The sequence below is a fragment of the Physella acuta genome, unplaced genomic scaffold, assembly GCF_028476545.2.
Source record: "Physella acuta isolate Inbredline_101_S28 unplaced genomic scaffold, ASM2847654v3 ptg000353l, whole genome shotgun sequence".
NCBI classification, from domain to species: Eukaryota; Metazoa; Mollusca; class Gastropoda; family Physidae; genus Physella; species Physella acuta.
This window is the reverse complement of record NW_026731872.1, coordinates 696,631-716,987: the sequence shown is the minus strand read 5'-3', so window position 1 is coordinate 716,987 and position 20,357 is coordinate 696,631. Positions and strand designations below refer to the sequence as shown.

Genomic DNA, 20,357 nt, shown 5'->3' with positions numbered 1-20,357 from the left:
TGCGTAGCCTTTATTCCAAGAAATACAATTTTATAAATAGAATCGGCAAAACTATTTTCACATTTTTTGTGGCGTTTTTTTTTTCAAACATAAACAAAATAAACGTCACATGATCATAAACATATTTGATATTTCGCACTAGATATCTAGATAAGAAATATAGATCTAGAATCTAGATCTATATTTCTTAGAGAGTGACTTAGTTTTTAGATTACATTTAATGACATAGATCTAGATCTAGTCTCCTAGTCTTCATTTATTACTGAAAAGTTTTAGATCCTAATTCAATTGTTTAAAAACAGGTAGAATCTACCTACATAATAATTATAATACATAAAAATGTATTTTTCAAAACATAAATAATAAATATTAAATCCGATTAAATCCTCCTCAAAATATGAAATAATTTAATTAGGTCTATTAAAATTTAAGGAGTCACCTGTTTTTCACATTACTAGTCGCGGGCGATTTTACTTACCTAAAACGATAGATTACCACTATAACTATATATTAATATTTAATTATTTACTAGACTAATATTTATTTAAGCCTAGTAGTGCCTAGTACAGAACTAGTTAGTATTTTTTTACTATTTTATTATTTATATCTAGATCTATGTCCAAGCCTGCCTGTACTGTTTCTAAATTTGAAAATTTCTAATAATCTCTTGTCATTACTATTATTACAATTTATTAGGTCTAATGACTAATCGACATGATTATTTTTAAAATATATTAAATTAATAAAGTTGCCCATGCTGCTGTTTTTATATGATTAAGTTGGCACAATTGGACAATACATCTAAAATCTTATGTGATCAAAATATGATATTATCTTTTTCTTATCCAGACAATTAGCATTAAAATAACATTAAGCAAAGAAGTAAATCAGTTATTTATCCTGTTACTCTATCCTGCAGAAATGATCCCAGGGCTAAAGTTGCCATAAAAGATCCAGCACCATGGCTGAGGCTATCAGTTTACTGGAGCAGAGGACAGGCCCGCAGCAGGACACACAAGTAAATAGTGTCAACATCTGGAGAGAGCATGAGAGATTGGATGCTATCCTGTCTTTAATTCCTAGAAAAGCCCAACATGGTGTCTTGATGTCATGTGACCTAGTGTTGACGTGTATAGATGCCAATGAACACTTCATCGCTCTGGGTACCAACGTGGGAATCACTTTTCTCTACTCACGCAGGGAGCATGTCATGCAGAGGCTAAAAGCTGCTGTATGTATTTTAACTGTTTTACCAGGAGAATACCACAATAAAACCACTTGAACCTCAGGCTTAAAATAGGTTTATTCTATACAAAAATATTTCTTTTCCTTTAAACTTCTTTATCAACCATTGTATTATTAATTAGAAAATAATGAACTAATTCTGGCTAATTGTGCCCTAGAACCCCAGTGATGTCATTACCTGCGTGAGGCTCCACCATGGCATTGATGACCAGCTGGCAACTGGCATGGCATCTGGAGACGTAACTGTCTTCTGTATGCCAGGCAAGACATCCATGCAGAAAAAACAGGTCTTTTTCATTTTCAGCTTTAGTTTATTTTTCTAAACAAACTTGTCATGCAATTTTGAGTAAAATTCTGAGTGTAATTAGGTCAATGACCATGTCGTGTACAGATGCAGAAATTTGATGTGCGTGACTTACATAAACACTACATCACCTGCCTGGCCTGGAGCACCAATGGCATGAAGGTCTACAGCGGCGACAAGAATGGGCAGGTGGTTACTACAGAGCTGGATTTTTACCAGGTGACCCAGGTTTTATATAGTACCACATGACCCAGGTTTTATACATAGTACCACATGACCCAGGTTTTATACATAGTACCACATGACCCAGGTTTTATACATAGTACCACATGACCCAGGTTTTATACATAGTACCACATGACCCAGGTTTTATACATAGTACCACATGACCCAGGTTTTATACATAGTACCACATGACCCAGGTTTTATACATAGTACCACATGACCCATGTTTTATACATAGTACCACATGACCCAGCTTTTATATATAGTACCACATGACCCAGGTTTTATACATAGTACCACATGACCCATGTTTTATACATAGTACCACATGACCCAGGTTTTATACATAGTACCACATGACCCAGGTTTTATATATACAGCCTCCTGTACCATGTGTACCATGTGTACATGTACAAAGTTTGTCCCCAGGGTCAGTGTTCCTCCAGCCTCCTGTACCAGTGTACCATGTGTACATGTACAAAGTTTGTCCCCAGGGTCAGTGTTCCTCCAGCCTCCTGTACCATGTGTACCATATGTACATGTACAAAGTTTGTCCCCAGGGTCAGTGTTCCTCCAGCCTCCTGTACCATGTGTACCATGTGTACATGTACAAAGTTTGTCCCCAGGGTCAGTGTTCCTCCAGCCACCTGTACCAGTGTACCATGTGTACATGTACAAAGTTTGTCCCCAGGGTCAGTGTTTGTCTAGCCTCCTGTACCATGTGTACCATGTGTACCATGTGTACATGTACAAAGTTTGTCCCCAGGGTCAGTGTTCCTCCAGCCACCTGTACCATGTGTACCATGTGTACATGTACAAAGTTTGCCCCCAGGGTCAGTGTTCCTCCAGCCACCTGTACCATGTGTACCATGTGTACATGTACAAAGTTTGTCCCCAGGGTCAGTGTTTGTCTAGCCACCTGTACCAGTGTACCATGTGTACATGTACAAAATTTGTCCCCAGGGTCAGTGTTCCTCCAGCCACCTGTACCAGTGTACCATGTGTACATGTACAAAGTTTGTCCCCAGGGTCAGTGTTCCTCCAGCCTCCTGTACCAGTGTACCATGTGTACATGTACAAAGTTTGTCCCCAGGGTCAGTGTTCCTCCAGCCTCCTGTACCATGTGTACCATGTGTACCATGTGTACCATGTGTACATGTACAAAGTTTGTCCCCAGGGTCAGTGTTCCTCCAGCCTCCTGTACCATGTGTACCATGTGTACCATGTGTACCATGTGTACATGTACAAAGTTTGTCCCCAGGGTCAGTGTTCCTCCAGCCTCCTGTACCATGTGTACCATGTGTACCATGTGTACCATGTGTACATGTACAAAGTTTGTCCCCAGGGTCAGTGTTTGTCTAGCCACCTGTACCAGTGTACCATGTGTACATGTACAAAGTTTGTCCCCAGGGTCAGTGTTCCTCCAGCCTCCTGTACCAGTGTACCATGTGTACCATGTGTACATGTACAAAGTTTGTCACGAGGGTCAGTGTTTGTCTAGCCACCTGTACCAGTGTACCATGTGTACATGTACAAAGTTTGTCCCCAGGGTCAGTGTTTGTCTAGCCACCTGTACCAGTGTACCATGTGTACATGTACAAAGTTTGTCCCCAGGGTCAGTGTTCCTCCAGCCTCCTGTACCAGTGTACCATGTGTACCATGTGTACATGTACAAAGTTTGTCCCCAGGGTCAGTGTTTGTCTAGCCACCTGTACCAGTGTACCATGTGTACATGTACAAAGTTTGTCCCCAGGGTCAGTGTTCGTCTAGCCACCTGTACCATGTGTACCATGTGTACATGTACAAAGTTTGCCCCCAGGGTCAGTGTTCCTCCAGCCTCCTGTACCATGTGTACCATGTGTACCATGTGTACCATGTGTACATGTACAAAGTTTGCCCCCAGGGTCAGTGTTCCTCCAGCCTCCTGTACCAGTGTACCATGTGTACATGTACAAAGTTTGTCCCCAGGGTCAGTGTTTGTCTAGCCACCTGTACCAGTGTACCATGTGTACATGTACAAAGTTTGTCCCCAGGGTCAGTGTTCCTCCAGCCTCCTGTACCAGTGTACCATGTGTACCATGTGTACATGTACAAAGTTTGTCATGAGGGTCAGTGTTCCTCCAGCCTCCTGTACCATGTGTACCATGTGTACCATGTGTACATGTACAAAGTTTGTCCCCAGGGTCAGTTTTCCTCCTGTACCAGTGTACCATGTGTACATGTACAAAGTTTGTCCCCAGGGTCAGTGTTCCTCCAGCCTCCTGTACCAGTGTACCATGTGTACATGTACAAAGTTTGTCCCCAGGGTCAGTGTTCCTCCAGCCTCCTGTACCAGTGTACCATGTGTACCATGTGTACATGTACAAAGTTTGTCCCCAGGGTCAGTGTTCCTCCAGCCACCTGTACCAGTGTACCATGTGTACATGTACAAAATTTGTCCCCAGGGTCAGTGTTCCTCCAGCCTCCTGTACCAGTGTACCATGTGTACATGTACAAAGTTTGTCCCCAGGGTCAGTGTTCGTCTAGCCACCTGTACCATGTGTACCATGTGTACATGTACAAAGTTTGTCCCCAGGGTCAGTGTTCCTCCAGCCTCCTGTACCAGTGTACCATGTGTACATGTACAAAGTTTGTCCCCAGGGTCAGTGTTTGTCTAGCCACCTGTACCATGTGTACCATGTGTACATGTACAAAGTTTGTCCCCAGGGTCAGTGTTCCTCCAGCCTCCTGTACCAGTGTACCAGTGTACCATGTGTACATGTACAAAGTTTGTCCCCAGGGTCAGTGTTCCTCCAGCCTCCTGTACCAGTGTACCATGTGTACATGTACAAAGTTTGTCCCCAGGGTCAGTGTTCCTCCAGCCTCCTGTACCAGTGTACCATGTGTACATGTACAAAGTTTGTCCCCAGGGTCAGTGTTCCTCCAGCCTCCTGTACCAGTGTACCATGTGTACATGTACAAAGTTTGTCCCCAGGGTCAGTGTTCCTCCAGCCTCCTGTACCATGTGTACATGTACAAAGTTTGTCCCCAGGGTCAGTGTTCCTCCAGCCTCCTACTGGTGGAGCAGGCCACAGAAATCACCCAACTGGACTACAGACATAAAGTCCTGCTCGTCTCAACACGACTGCGCAGCTTTGTTGTCCGCATCGACCTCAAATGTCAGATTGTTCATATTGGAACAAAGGACAGGAAAATGTGAGCACAATCTCTTTTTCTTGGCTGATAACTTATACCAAACGTAAAGGGCTGCTTAAGTTTCAATAGAAAGTTGTCTACAACTCCAGTACACCACATATTATCTGAAGTTTTTTCTTTTAAAGATAAACAGCTGTTTATTTTTTTAAATAATGCAATATTTCAGCAAAATGTCGTTATAAATCTTGTTAAAATAATAAAATTGTTTGAAAATCAATAGCCTGGATAATTTGTTAAATTGTTTTACCATTTCATGTGCACTCTGCCCACAGTCCAGGGCCTTTTGGCGCCTGCTTTATTCCTGGACTCAGCAAGACAGACGATGCCAAGCTTTATGCTGCCCGGCCTGGGTGTCGCCTGTGGCTGGCAGACATGCAGGGGTCAGTCATCAGCACTGTCATCTTCCCTGACCCCTGCGCGCCTGCAGTCCCAGAGATCCCCCTGCTGTCCACAGGAAAACTTCAGACCAGCAAAACAGAGTTCCAGTTTGGGAACCTGCGCTGGCTGGGGCAGAAGGAGGTCGTGACCTGGTCAAGCTCTGCTCTTGTCATCCTTGACCCTGCAGCCAACAAGGTCGTGGCCAGCCAGTCGAGGTTGAGTGGGATCATTGATGTAGCCGTGGTGGAGGAGACGGGGGAGATCTTTTTGCTGCGGAGACACGCAGACGCCAGGGTCATCCGCATCTCCCAGCAGGCTGAGCACAGAACTTGTAAAGGTCAGTTGCTCAGATTGGTCAATAGCTCTTTGGCCTGTGCTCATGTTTGTCCTCTGTGTTGTAAAGGTCAGTTGCTCAGATTGGTCAATAGCTCTTTGGCCTGTGCTCATGTTTGTCCTCTGTGTTGTAAAGGTCAGTTGCTCAGATTGGTCAATAGCTCTTTGGCCTGTGCTCATGTTTGTCCTCTGTGTTGTAAAGGTCAGTTGCTCAGATTGGTCAATAGCTCTTTGTCCTGTGCTGATGTTCTGTGTTAGTCACTGTGTTGTTGCCAGGCAACAGAACTCACCCAGACAAATGTTTTCCCCACAGTTGCCCCATCTCTAGCCACACCAGTGCTGCACCAAGAAGACAAGCCAGCCAGACATGAAGAAGAAAGTGATTTTGTTTCCAAGATATCATTCTTGAAGAAATTCACCAACCCACTAAAGAAATCTGAGAAACCAGTTGCACAGGATATTTCTGATGTCATGATTCCTACAGCTATTAGGTAACCCCTCAATATCGGGTCTTGAAAACCCATTGCCCTGTCAACCTCTTGTCCTGCCAACCCATTTCTCTGTCAACCTTGTCCTGCCAACCCATTTCTCTGTCAACCTTGTCCTGCCAACCCATTTCTCTGTCAACCTTGTCCTGCCAACCCATTTCTCTGTCAACATCTTGTCCTGCCAACCCATTGCCCTGTCAACCTCTTGTCCTGCCAACCCATTTCTCTGTCAACCTTGTCCTGCCAACCCATTTCTCTGTCAACCTTGTCCTGCCAACCCATTTCTCTGTCAACCTTGTCCTGCCAACCCATTTCTCTGTCAACATCTTGTCCTGCCAACCCATTTCTCTGTTGTTTACCTTTACATTTTTTGCCAGCCCACCTGACAGCTCACCTGAGTTACCACCTGTTGTTTACCTTTTGTCTCCGGAGCTGGAAGGTGTCAGACTGTACACTGGAGGGCCAGACACAGCAACGGCTTCAACAACACCTCTCATAGGTTGGTTTCTACCTCTGTCTGTGTCTGTACTCAACTGTCTATGTTTGGGCACACCTGTCTATGTTTCTACACACCTGTCTATGTTTGGACACACCTGTCTATGTTTGGACACACATGTCCATGTTTGGACACACCTGTCTATGTTTGGACACACCTGTCTATGTTTGGACACACCTCTCTATGTTTGGACACACCTCTCTATGTTTGGACACACCTGTCTATGTTTGGACACACCTGTCTATGTTTGGACACACATGTCCATGTTTGGACACACCTGTCTATGTTTGGACACACCTGTCTATGTTTGGACACACCTATCTATGTTTGGACACACCTGTCTGTTTGGACACACCTGTCTATGTTTGGACACACATGTCCATGTTTGGACACACCTGTCTATGCTTGGACACACCTCTCTATGTTTGGACACACCTCTCTATGTTTGGACACACCTCTCTATGTTTGGACACACCTGTCTATGTTTGGACACACCTGTCTATGTTTGGACACACATGTCCATGTTTGGACACACCTGTCTATGTTTGGACACACCTGTCTATGTTTGGACACACCTATCTATGTTTGGACACACCTGTCTGTTTGGACACACCTGTCTATGTTTGGACACACATGTCCATGTTTGGACACACCTGTCTATGCTTGGACACACCTGTCTATGTTTGGACACACCTGTCTATGTTTGGACACACCTATCTATGTTTGGACACACCTGTCTATGTTTGGACACACCTGTCTATGTTTGGACACACCTGTCTATGTTTGGACACACCTGTCTATGTTTGGACACACCTGTCTATGTTTTACACACCTGTCCATGTTTAGACACACATGTCTATTTTGGACACACCTGTCTATATTTGGACACACCTGTCTATATTTGGACACATCTGTCTATGTTTGGACACACCTGTCTATGTTTGGACACATCTGTCTATGTTTGGACACACCTGTCCATGTTTGGACACACCTGTCCATGTTTGGACACACCTGTCTATGTTTGGATACACCTGTCTATGTTTCTACACACCTGTCTATGTTTCTACACACCTGTCTATGTTTGGACACACCTGTCTATGTTTGGACACACCTGTCTATGTTTCTACACACCTGTCTATATTTCTACACACCTGTCTATGTTTAGACACACCTGTCTATGTTTGGACACACCTGTCTATGTTTGGACACACATGTCCATGTTTTGACACACCTGTCCATGTTTGGACACACCTGTGTATGTTTGGTCACACCTGTCTATGTTTGGACACACCTGTCTATGTTTGGTCACACCTGTCTATTTTTCTACTCACCTGTCCATATTTGGACACACCTGTCTATGTTTGGACACACCTGTCTATTTTTCTACTCACCTGTCCATATTTGGACACACCTGTCTATGTTTGAATCACCTTTAGCCGTCCACTCTGACCATCCGACAGACATCCAAGTTACAACAACTGAAGCACTGGAAGAGACGACCTTGAAAGAACATGTGAAGGTCGCTGACCAAAAAGTATTTTTAGCCCCAGAGGATGACCAGATTGTCTTTAGCCATAAAATGAAGAAAAAAAAGAAGAAGAAAAAATTAGGTTGGTTTATTTCACACTTGTGTTCACATGACCAGTTTTTAGCAGTTCCACTTGATCAAAATTCCACAATTAGCACTTGGGACATTTTTTGTATTTTTGTCTTGTAAAACTAGTCTGTATATCATAATCACCATGACCTGAAGGGGTTAAACTAAAATGTCCTTGAACTTTGTCCCTAGGGTCGCAGAAAGAAAAAGACGAAGACTCTGTGAGCCAGGTATCGACGTCCAGCCAGCTTTCAGATGAGTTTACCCTGACCTCCACCCCCAACAACACCCCCGTAGTCCTTGACTCCCCATTGGCTGCCATCAGACGTGCGGACGAAGTCCTGAAGATGATGGAAAACTTTAAACTGGGGGAAGTCAAGTCTGACGGGGGTGAGACAACTCTGACCCTTGTAGCAGGCGGGGAGCTGCCACAAAATGACACCAGCTCTAAAACTTTGTTTGAAACATTAGCTCCCTTGAGCTGTGTAGGGGCGGGCATGGCTGGAGAGAGCCAGGCCAGCTCTCAGCTGGATGGAGAGAATGTGACGAGGGAGAGTGTGACGAGGGAGAGTGTGTTGTCCCAGCCTGACCTGCACATGCCACCTGTCAATACGCTGGACCAGTCAGCCTCGCAGTCGGCCTCGCAGTCGGCCTCGCAGTCGGCCTCGCAGTCAGCCTCACAGCCAGCCTCGCAGTCAGCCCCGCAGCCAGCTGGTGGGGATCAGCAGGGCGGACCAAAGGAAATCAGGTCCAAACTTTCTTCCCACGTCTCCCTGACAGACGCATTGAATGAAATTGCTGCGATAGAAGCCACTGACCCCTTCCGTAAAGGTTATAAAAAAGAAAAATCAACGGATGATTTTTATTCAATTTTCCTGGACACATCGCCCGAGTCGCCTGAGTTTCCTGTCACAAGAAGCCATAAGAAACCCGCTGGGCCTTCAGTCCTGTCTGCTGACAGTGAGCGCTCCACTGAAATGCAGGACATTGCCCAGCGGCGCCTGGCCAACAGCTGGTCTGAGTACACGACCCCCACCAACATCTACAGTCTGGCGCTCAGTGCCAGCCACATCTGGTTCACAGACAAGGCTGAGAACATCCACTACTCCAACATTGGAAGCCCTAAAGGCATTCTCTGGCGGAAAGCCACGGGGAATGCCAGTCAGATATCCGTGTCCCCCTCAGGGCATATTGTGTGGCGGCTACACAGGGGCACCGTCTACGCGGGCACCAAGATCAGCAGTCGTCACCCGGAGGGCTTGAAGTGGGTCGAGGCAGTGAAAGACGTGGAGTACATAGCTGTAGACGACCATTGCGCCTGGTACTAATATTTTTTTATCAGTCCAACCTTGTCTAGCCAACACTTGTTGTGGCATGACCTCATGCTCTGACCTTGTTCCCATTGTTTCCATGACCTCATGCTCTGACCTTGTTCCTAATGTATCATTGACCTCATGCTCTGACCTTGTTCCCATTGTTTCCATGACCTCATGCTCTGACCTTGTTCCCATTGTTTCCATGACCTCATGTTCTGACCTTGTTTTCATTGTTTCCATGACCTCATGTTCTGACCTTGTTCCAATTGTTTCCATGACCTCATGTTCTGACCTTGTTCCCATTGTTTCCATGACCTCATGTTCTGACTTTATTCACCTGTTGTTTCCATGACCTCATGTTCTGACCTTGTTCCTCTGTTGTTCCCATAACCTCAGGTACATCAAGCGCAATGGTGAGGTGATGTTCCAGAAAGGTCTATCGCAGGAGCGGCCATGCTACAAGTCCATGAAGGTGGAGTGTCCCTATAAAGTCAAGCAGATTGTCTGCAGACAGGGCGTGGTGTGGGCAGTCACAGACTCTCTCAGCCTGATCATGAGGACTGGCGTCACCCACGACACACCTGAGGGCAAATATTGGGAGCTGAATTACAGGTGGGTCTCATCTACAGGTGGTGCACTGTCATAACGGCCCGGGACAAATCGGCCCCGTCAAAACGGCCCCGTTAATATGACCCCGTCAAATCAACCCCTGACAAAACAACCCAGTCAAAATAGCCCCGTCAAAAGGGCCCCGACTTATTGGCTCCTGTCAAATGGGCTCCCGTTATATTGACTTGCGACATATGGGCTCCCAGCAAATGAGCTACCGACATTTATGCTCCCGACAATTGGACTATCGACATATTGGCTCCCGACAAATAGGCTCAGGACATACTGGCTCCTGACAAAGTGGCTCCCAACATATTCGCCCCCGACATAAGGGCTCACAACAAATGGGCTCCCGACAAATGGGCTCATGACATATTAGCTACCAACAAATGGGCTCCCGACATATTGGTTTTTCATGAACCAACATCAATTATCAAACATATCAAGCCCTTAAGAGTGTTGGATAAGCTAACTCTAAAGAATATTGATGAAGGGGTCCCACTGGCAGGTGTCATATTCAATGAGACCGCTATGCCGGGAGACTTAGTCTCTACATAAACAGTATTGTCAGTGGTCCTTTTGTCTGGAGCCAAATTGACAGGAGCCTTTTTGTCGTGAGCCAAAATGACGTTAGCCTATTTGTCGGGAGTCGTAATGACAGGGGCCGTTTTGTGGAAAAAAACAAAATGATGGGAGCCTATATGTGGGGAGCCTATATGTCGGGAGCCAAAATGATGGGAGCCTTATTGACTGGAGCTCTTTTGTCGGGAGGCTATATGACGGAAGCCTATTTGTCGGGAGCCTAAATGACGGGAGACTATTTATTGGCAGCCTTTATGACGGGGTCCATATGTCGCTGGCCATTTTGACGGGGCTCTTATATCGGGGCCAATTTGTCGGGGTTGTTTTGACGGGGCCGTTTTGTCATTGGCCGTTTTGACGCTGCACGTCTACAGGTGGGTCTCATCTACAGCTTGTATTAGCTTCCCCTGTAAGTCTTCTGATCTTGTTCCCCTGCTGAAAACATGTTTACAGTCGTCATTTTTGTTTTAAAGATTCAGACTTTTGTCAAGGGTTAGGTAACTGATAGCAACTTAACGAATTCAAAGTACCAAAAGTTACAATAATATACCATCATTTTAGCTATGTTTTCCTCAAATATTCTTAATTTATTGAACACTACTAACAGTTATTAAAAACTTTAAACTTTAACAATTAAACATTTAGTCATTGACGTCTCCTACAGAGAAAGCCAGCCCTATTTATTTTCCCATGTGAGCATCGACCACGAGAGGATTGGCTGGGCTATTGACGTCCTCGGTCAGATCTGGTTCTGTGATGGACTGACCCCAGACAACCCCCAGGGGTCTGACATCTGGTGGCAGGTGGGTCCCTGTCTGTCCTAGGTTCTCTCATCAGGTGTGTCATGTGATGTCAAACCTGCACCCAAACTGCCTATCAGTTTAAATGTTGATCTCTCAATAGGAAAAGTTTATCCCCCACCCACCTGAAATAAAACCTATCCAATATATTGTTTTATCTGGCGCCCCAGATTCCACATAAAACACATCCAATACATTGTTTTATCTGGCGCCCCAGATTCCACATAAAACCTACCAATACATTGTTTTATCTGGCGCCCCAGATTCCACATAAAACCTACCAATACATTGTTTTATCTGGCGCCCCAGATTCCACATAAAACCTACCAATACATTGTTTTATCTGGCGCCCCAGATTCCACATAAAACCTACCAATACATTGTTTTATCTGGCGCCCCAGATTCCACATAAACCTATCCAATACATTGTTTTATCTGGCGCCCCAGATTCCACATAAAACCTACCAATACATTGTTTTATCTGGCGCCCCAGATTCCACATAAAACACATCCAATACATTGTTTTATCTGGCGCCCCAGATTCCACATTAAACCTACCAATATATTGTTTTATCTGGCGCCCCAGATTCCACATTAAACCTACCAATACATTGTTTTATCTGGCGCCCCAGATTCCACATTAAACCTACCAATACATTGTTTTATCTGGCACCCCAGATTCCACATAAAACCTACCAATACATTGTTTTATCTGGCGCCCCAGATTCCACATAAAACATATCCAATACATTGTTTTATATGGCGCCCCAGATTCCACATAAAACCTATCCAATACATTGTTTTATCTGGCGCCCCAGATTCCACATAAACCTACCAATACATTGTTTTATCTGGCGCCCCATATTCCACATAAAACCTATCCAATACATTGTTTTATCTGGCGCCCCAGATTCCACATAAACCTACCAATACATTGTTTTATCTGGCGCCCCAGATTCCACATAAACCTATCCAATACATTGTTTTATCTGGCGCCCCAGATTCCACATAAACCTACCAATACATTGTTTTATCTGGCGCCCCAGATTCCACTGAGTGAGTACATCCTGCAGGACGAGACCACCATTGACATGATCAAAGCTGTGGCCAGAAAATTTGACCCCAAAAAATTGTCGTACATTTTGAGCACAAACAGGGGTGGGCTTATCACTGCTGGCACCCAGGGGGTGTGGCTGGCACTGGATTTCAGGAACATTCTACAGGTGTGTCAGGGTAGTGTCCAAGGTATGTTAGTGTCTTGTGTCAGTGTCTTGTGTCAGTGTGTTGTGTCACTTTCTTGTGTCACTGTCTTGTGTCACTTTCTTGTGTCACTGTCTTGTGTCAGTGTCTTATGTCACTGTCTTGTGTCACTGTCTTGTGTCAATGTCTTGTGTCACTGTCTTGTGTCACTGTCTTGTGTCAGTGTCTTATGTCACTTTCTTGTGTCACTGTCTTGTGTCACTGTCTTGTGTCAGTGTCTTGTGTCACTGTCTTGTGTAACTGTCTTGTGTCAGTGTCTTGTGTCATTGTCTTGTGTCACTGTCTTGTGTCACTGTCTTGTGTCACTATCTTGTGTCACTGCCTTGTGTCACTGTCTTGTGTCAGTGTCTAGTGTCATTGTCTTGTGTCAGTGTCTTGTGTCACTATCTTGTGTCACTGTCTTGTGTTACTGTCTTGTGTCAGTGTCTTGTGTCACTGTCTTGTGTCATTGTCTTGTGTCAGTGTCTTGTGTCATTATCTTGTGTCACTGCCTTGTGTCACTGTCTTGTGTCAGTGTCTTGTGTCACTGTCTTGTGTCAGTGTCTTGTGTCAGTGTATTGTGTCATTTTCTTGTGTCACTGTCTTGTGTCAGTGTCTTGTGTCATTTTCTTGTGTCACTGCCTTGTGTCACTGTCTTGTGTCAGTGTATTGTGTAACTGTCTTGTGTCACTGTCTTATGTCACTGTCTTGTGTCAGTGTCTTGTGTTACTGTCTTGTGTCAGTGTCTTGTGTTACTGTCTTGTGTCACTGTCTTGTGTCAGTGTCTTGTGTCAATGTCTTGTGTTAGTGTCTTGTGTCACTGTCTTGTGTCATTGTGTTGAGTCAGTGTCTTGTGTCACTATCTTGTGTCAGTGTCTTGTGTCAGTGTCTTGTGTCACTGTCTTGTGTCAGTGTCTTGTGTCACTTTCTTGTGTCACTGTCTTGTGTCAGTGTCTTGTGTCAGTGTATTGTGTAACTGTCTTGTGTCAGTGTCTTATGTCACTTTCTTGTGTCACTGTCTTGTGTCACTGTCTTGTGTCAGTGTCTTGTGTCACTGTCTTGTGTAACTGTCTTGTGTCATTGTCTTGTGTCACTGTCTTGTGTCACTGTCTTGTGTCACTATCTTGTGTCACTGCCTTGTGTCACTGTCTTGTGTCAGTGTCTAGTGTCATTGTCTTGTGTCAGTGTCTTGTGTCACTATCTTGTGTCACTGTCTTGTGTTACTGTCTTGTGTCAGTGTCTTGTGTCACTGTCTTGTGTCATTGTCTTGTGTCAGTGTCTTGTGTCATTATCTTGTGTCACTGCCTTGTGTCACTGTCTTGTGTCAGTGTCTTGTGTCACTGTCTTGTGTCAGTGTCTTGTGTCAGTGTATTGTGTCATTTTCTTGTGTCACTGCCTTGTGTCACTGTCTTGTGTCAGTGTCTTGTGTCATTTTCTTGTGTCACTGCCTTGTGTCACTGTCTTGTGTCAGTGTATTGTGTAACTGTCTTGTGTCACTGTCTTATGTCACTGTCTTGTGTCAGTGTCTTGTGTTACTGTCTTGTGTCAGTGTCTTGTGTTACTGTCTTGTGTCACTGTCTTGTGTCAGTGTCTTGTGTCAATGTCTTGTGTTAGTGTCTTGTGTCACTGTCTTGTGTCATTGTGTTGAGTCAGTGTCTTGTGTCACTATCTTGTGTCAGTGTCTTGTGTCAGTGTCTTGTGTCACTGTCTTGTGTCAGTGTCTTGTGTCACTTTCTTGTGTCACTGTCTTGTGTCAGTGTCTTGTGTCAGTGTATTGTGTAACTGTCTTGTGTCACTGTCTTGTGTCACTGTCTTGTGTCAGTGTCTTGTGTCAGTGTCTTGTGTCACTGTCTTGTGTCACAGCCAGCTGTATGTGGCAGCCAGCTATGTGTGCTCCTCTAGACCAATGTGATCTGTTGCAGGCTACCATTGGCTAGAAGCTCACCCTGCCCAGATCTCTCCATCCTCAACATGGAAGCATATCTGTGCTAACATTTCTCATTTAGACTGGGGTAAGTTCAACCTTATACAATGGTCCCATTTAGACTGGGGTAAGTGCAACCTTATACAATGGTCACATTTAGACTGGGGTAAGTTCAACCTTATACAATGGTCACATTTAGACTGGGGTAAGTTCAACCTTATACAATGGTCACATTTAGACTGGGGTAAGTTCAACCTTATACAATGGTCACATTTAGACTGGGGTAAGTTCAACCTTTTACAATGGTCACATTTAGACTGGGGTAAGTTCAGCCTTATACAATGGTCACATTTACACTGGGGTAAGTTCAACCTTATACAATGGTCACATTTAGACTGGGGTAAGTTCAACCTTATACAATGGTCATATTTAGACTGGGGTAAGTTCAACCTTATACAATGGTCCCATTTACACTGGGGTAAGTTCAACCTTATACAATGGTCACATTTAGACTGGGGTAAGTTCAACCTTATACAATGGTCCCATTTAGACTGAGGTAAGTGCAACCTTATACAATGGTCTCATTTAGACTGGGGTAAGTGCAACCTTATACAATGGTCACATTTAGACTGGGGTAAGTTCAACCTTATACAATGGTCCCATTTAGACTGGGGTAAGTTCAACCTTCTACAATGGTCCCATTTAGACTGGGGTAAGTTCAACCTTATACAATGGTCACATTTAGACTGGGGTAAGTTCAACTTTCTACAATGGTCCCATTTAGACTGGGGTAAGTTCAACCTTCTACAATGGTCCCATTTAGACTGGGGTAAGTTCAGCCTTATACAATGGTCACATTTAGACTGGGGTAAGTTCAACCTTATACAATGGTCACATTTAGACTGGGGTAAGTTCAACCTTATACAATGGTCACATTTAGACTGGGGTAAGTTCAACCTTATACAATGGTCACATTTAGACTGGGGTAAGTTCAACCTTATACAATGGTCACATTTAGACTGGGGTAAGTTCAACCTTATACAATGGTCACATTTAGACTGGGGTAAGTTCAACCTTATACAATGGTCACATTTAGACTGGGGTAAGTTCAACCTTATACAATGGTCACATTTAGACTGGGGTAAGTTCAACCTTATACAATGGTCACATTTAGACTGGGGTAAGTTCAACCTTATACAATGGTCTCATTTAGACTGGGGTAAGTTCAACCTTATACAATGGTCACATTTAGACTGGGGTAAGTTCAACCTTATACAATGGTCTCATTTAGACTGGGGTAAGTTCAACCTTATACAATGGTCACATTTAGACTGGGGTAAGTTCAACCTTATACAATGGTCTCATTTAGACTGGGGTAAGTTCAACCTTATACAATGGTCACATTTAGACTGGGGTAAGTTCAACCTTATACAATGGTCACATTTAGACTGGGGTAAGTTCAACCTTATACAATGGTCACATTTAGACTGGGGTAAGTTCAACCTTATACAATGGTCACATTTAGACTGGGGTAAGTTCAACCTTATACAATGGTCACATTTAGGCTGGGGTAAGTTCAACCTTATACAATGGTCTCATTTACACTGGGGTAAGTTCAACCTTATACAATGGTCTCATTTAGACTGGGGTAAGTTCAACCTTATACAATGGTCACATTTAGACTGGGGTAAGTTCAACCTTTTACAATGGTCACATTTAGACTGGGGTAAGTTCAACCTTTTACAATGGTCACATTTAGACTGGGGTAAGTTCAACCTTATACAATGGTCTCATTTACACTGGGGTAAGTTCAACCTTATACAATGGTCTCATTTAGACTGGGGTAAGTTCAACCTTATACAATGGTCACATTTAGACTGGGGTAAGTTCAACCTTTTATAATGGTCACATTTAGGCTGGGGTAAGTTCAACCTTATACAATGGTCCCATTTAGGCTGGGGTAAGTTCAACCTTATACAATGGTCACATTTAGACTGGGGTAAGTTCAACCTTAAAAAATGGTCTCATTTACACTGGGGTAAGTTCAACCTTATACAATGGTCTCATTTAGACTGGGGTAAGTTCAACAATTCACCATGGTCACATTTAGACTGGGGTAAGTTCAACCTTATATAATGGTCACATTTAGGCTGGGGTAAGTTCAACCTTATACAATGGTCACATTTAGACTGGGGTAAGTTCAACCTTATACAATGGTCCCATTTAGACTGGGGTAAGTTCAACCTTATACAATGGTCCCATTTAGACTAGGGTAAGTTCAACCTTATACAATGGTCACATTTAGACTGGGGTAAGTTCAACCTTATACAATGGTCTCATTTACACTGGGGTAAGTTCAACCTTATACAATGGTCCTATTTAGACTAGGGTAAGTTCAACAATTCTACAATGGTCCCATTTAGACTGGGGTAAGTCTCATTTATATTTATGTTAGTTCAGCCTTTTATAATGATGACAATGAGATCATTGAAACAGATGTCCCTGATCATGTTTTGCTATTGTGTTGATGAGCTCTGACCTTGACCTATGAGCAGGTTGTGTCTGGGCCCAGCAGCCCATGTCCACCGACCTCTTCACCTTCAAGCGAGCACAAGGGGAGGCCACTATGATTCAAGGCTCAGAGGACTTCTGCTGCATTTCTGTTGGTCCAACAGCAACATGGGCGCTAACTAACAAGGGCGAGGTCAAGGTCAGGACAGGCATGGGACCCCACTGCCCACAGGGCAACAGCTGGGTGGACCTAGACATTTCCCAGCTAGGTCAGTCAATAGCAGTGTGCCTGTGACAATAATCATTTCAGTTTTAAATTTCAAAATGGCTCATGTCTAAAAAATGTGTGTATAAAAAGCTGAAGTGTAATGAACTAATGCAGGGGACGCAAGACTTGTCCATCTGAGCTGCAACTCCCTGTACGTGTGGGCGGTGGAGGCGGAGGGTGTGGTCTACCAGAGGATTGGGGCCAAACCTCCCACAGAGAACAACCTCAACCCAGCCTGGCTGCCCATTGAGACGTTTGGGGACATTGTCTTCACACAAGTACACACTGGTCCACTCGATTGGATGGTCAGTTCTTTGTTTCATTTCATTACTTGCCACATGGCTATTTGTACGCCAGATTTTTCAATAATGACCAGATGGCCTTTTGTACTTTAATTTTGGCCAGACTTTCTAGTTACCAGATGGCCATTTGTACTGGAGATTTGGCCAGATTTTTTAATAGTTATCAGATGAACATTTGTACACGAGATTTGGCCAGATTTTTTAATAGTTATCAGATGAACATTTGTACTGGAGATTTGGCCAGATTTTTTAATAGTTATCAGGTTTTGACACCTTGACAAAGTCCACTGAACTTTGAACTGTTTCTCAGGTTTGGGCCATTGACAATAGGAGATTGACGTATGTCAGGGCTGGAATCACAGAGAACATGCCCATTGGTAAAGAGTGGATTCATGTGCCAGGTAGGTTTGCTGTCCATTGACTTGTGAATGTATCCTAGCCATAGGTCTAGCTTTGACTTTTTCCTTCAGGTATACAAGCTCTAGACCTGGCGCTGACTAAAACAGGTGTCTGGGCACTCACCACCAATGGGGAAATTTTTTTCCGTTACGGCATCTCAAGGGAGTTAACCAGTGGGGATTACTGGAAAAAAATTCCTGGAATTTTTAGAAAAATATCAGGTACCTCATTTTTTGTACAAACACAACAGCAGACCTACAAACACACCTGCTGACCTACAAGCACACCTGACCTACAAACACACCTGACCTACAAACACACCAGCCCTACAAGCACACCAGCCCTACAAGCACACCTGACCTAGAAACACACCTTTAAAAAGTGTCTCTCTTCCAGCCTCAGCCAATGATGAACTGTGGGGGGTCACCAGAGAGGGGCATCTCATGCAGTGTAGCCTCAAGTGCTTGAATCGACAACACCATTTTCCTGAGGCCCCAACTGGCCGGCTGACCAGTTCCAGCAGTTTAAGTGAAGATGTGGACTGGGAAATTGTCTAGCATTCAAATTCATTAGGCTATTTTCAATTATTTTCTCTGTGTCTGTTTAATCATTGTTTGCCATTGAAAATAAATCCAACTTTCAAATTAATTAAGTAAGGTCCCTCATCAGTTATAAAGCTGTTTTGGTATGAAATATACCCATAAATTTAGACCTGCTTCCAAATGGACAAATATTTGATCAATGCCAATGAGTGTCAGTTATCTTGTTTAGAAGTGAGTGCTTTTATTTCTGTCCTGATGGAACTTGGTTGAATTGTTCGTCAAGTGGAGTTACTAACTAGTTTAAATCTTTCCTGTTGACAAAAATGGCCAATATTTTTTTTTTGTGTGCTGGCATTAAAAAAAAATTCTTGCCGTGACAATTGATCTGTCATTGTCTGCTGCACATTTAGATATACTCAGTGTTCAGAATGGCTAAACAAGCGCTGTGATTTTTGTACCATTTGGTGTAACCATTTCATCATCTTTTTTTTTACCAAAGTGCAATGTTTCAGGGTCTGCTTCCAAATGCTGTCATTTTAACTGTATGGGTCAACTCTCTTAGAAAAATGTTTATATGCTTAGAAAAATGACACATTTGAGCAAATAACTGTGTTGTGAATTTAATATTTTTGGTCTGTCAGATTTTTAAAATTTATTATTTGAATTGTGCCTGCTCCCTGCCTGTGTTTAGCTGCTTCAGGTTTTTAAATTGAAGTTTTACTCTGATCCAATATTATTCCTATCTTTTGATAAAAAGTTATTGTCCTTGAATATTCCACTATTTGATCATTCATCTAAATAATGTGCTTTAATATGACTTTTATATTTAAATCCTAATTTCACCCTTGTTTTTTACAATGCAAGATTTTGAACACACTCATGCACAAAGTCACCTTGAATTATTTATTTGACTCTTATTTTTGTCATAAAAATAAACGGAATATTTTTAATATAATTTTGCCGTCTATTATGAACAAACTGTTTGAATGTAGTGTGTAAAACAGCAGGCACAGCATAGCCTACCACAACATGTGAGATGAGTGTATGGGGGGGGGGGGGGGAAGGAGGGGGGTTGCAGTGCCACAGCCCCACCCCAGACAAAATAGAATTTATACATAAAATATATACTTGAATCAGTGTCCACCCCATCCCCACCTTAAATTTCAAGTGTACCCCCCTCCCCCATGGAGAAAAGAAATACTGAATGTGGGAGAAATAGCTTCATTTCTTATTGTTGTCTATTAGCACTTGTGTTGTTTGCAGTCATGTCTTGTCCTGCAGTGTTTTTGTTTTATGATCAGGGTCTGTTGCTTATTGATATTGATCTAATAATACTTCAGTGTTATTTATAAACATTGTGGGCAGTGCTCATTAAAACTCTTTATTGGCTGACTTCTACCTTTTGTCTAACAAAAGTTATTCCAAACCCTGATGTTCTTATCATTGTCATCTAGCAGGTTATTATTTTTATTGATGCAGGATGTTTCTACAAGCTTTTATTTAGTTTGCAACGTCTGTTTGTCTGTGGGTTTATGGCAAATCTTGTAACTCAATTTTGACACACTTCCAATGCATCAATTTCGTTTAAACTTTGATGTCAATAC

The 20,357-nt window shown here is 43.3% G+C and overlaps 1 protein-coding gene across 3 annotated transcripts; it reads left to right on the top strand.

Moving 5' to 3' along the window:
- The first annotated feature begins 101 nt into the window (after positions 1-101).
- LOC131941201 (tectonin beta-propeller repeat-containing protein 2) lies at positions 102-19,757 on the top strand. 3 transcript variants are annotated; one of them, XM_059300229.1, is made up of 19 exons: positions 102-302; positions 920-1,231; positions 1,404-1,532; positions 1,637-1,768; positions 4,806-4,969; positions 5,242-5,684; positions 5,994-6,171; positions 6,546-6,667; positions 8,125-8,274; positions 8,454-9,582; positions 9,974-10,189; positions 11,433-11,571; positions 12,615-12,813; positions 14,730-14,819; positions 17,287-17,511; positions 17,625-17,815; positions 18,123-18,213; positions 18,283-18,432; positions 18,608-19,755. In XM_059300229.1, the coding sequence occupies exons 2-19, from the start codon at positions 962-964 to the stop codon at positions 18,766-18,768; spliced, it is 4,179 nt and encodes a 1,392-aa protein (XP_059156212.1). In that variant the 5' UTR covers positions 102-302; positions 920-961; the 3' UTR covers positions 18,769-19,755. The 3 variants fall into 3 exon arrangements, with proteins under 3 accessions (XP_059156212.1, XP_059156210.1, XP_059156213.1); XM_059300227.1 differs by having other exon boundaries at positions 8,101-8,274; XM_059300230.1 differs by lacking the exons at positions 102-302; positions 920-1,231 and having other exon boundaries at positions 1,448-1,532; positions 1,614-1,768; positions 8,101-8,274; positions 18,608-19,757.
- The last annotated feature ends 600 nt before the right edge of the window (positions 19,758-20,357 follow it).

Bases quoted from the DNA above. Each gene is read 5' to 3' on its own strand.
- LOC131941201 (XM_059300227.1), top strand. From the start codon at position 962: ATGGCTGAGGCTATCAGTTTACTGGAGCAGAGGACAGGCCCGCAGCAG. The intron at 1,769-4,805 runs GTGACCCAGGTT...GTTTGTCCCCAG, and splicing joins CAGAGCTGGATTTTTACCAG to GGTCAGTGTTCCTCCAGCCT. The intron at 6,172-6,545 runs GTAACCCCTCAA...ATTTTTTGCCAG, and splicing joins ATGATTCCTACAGCTATTAG to CCCACCTGACAGCTCACCTG.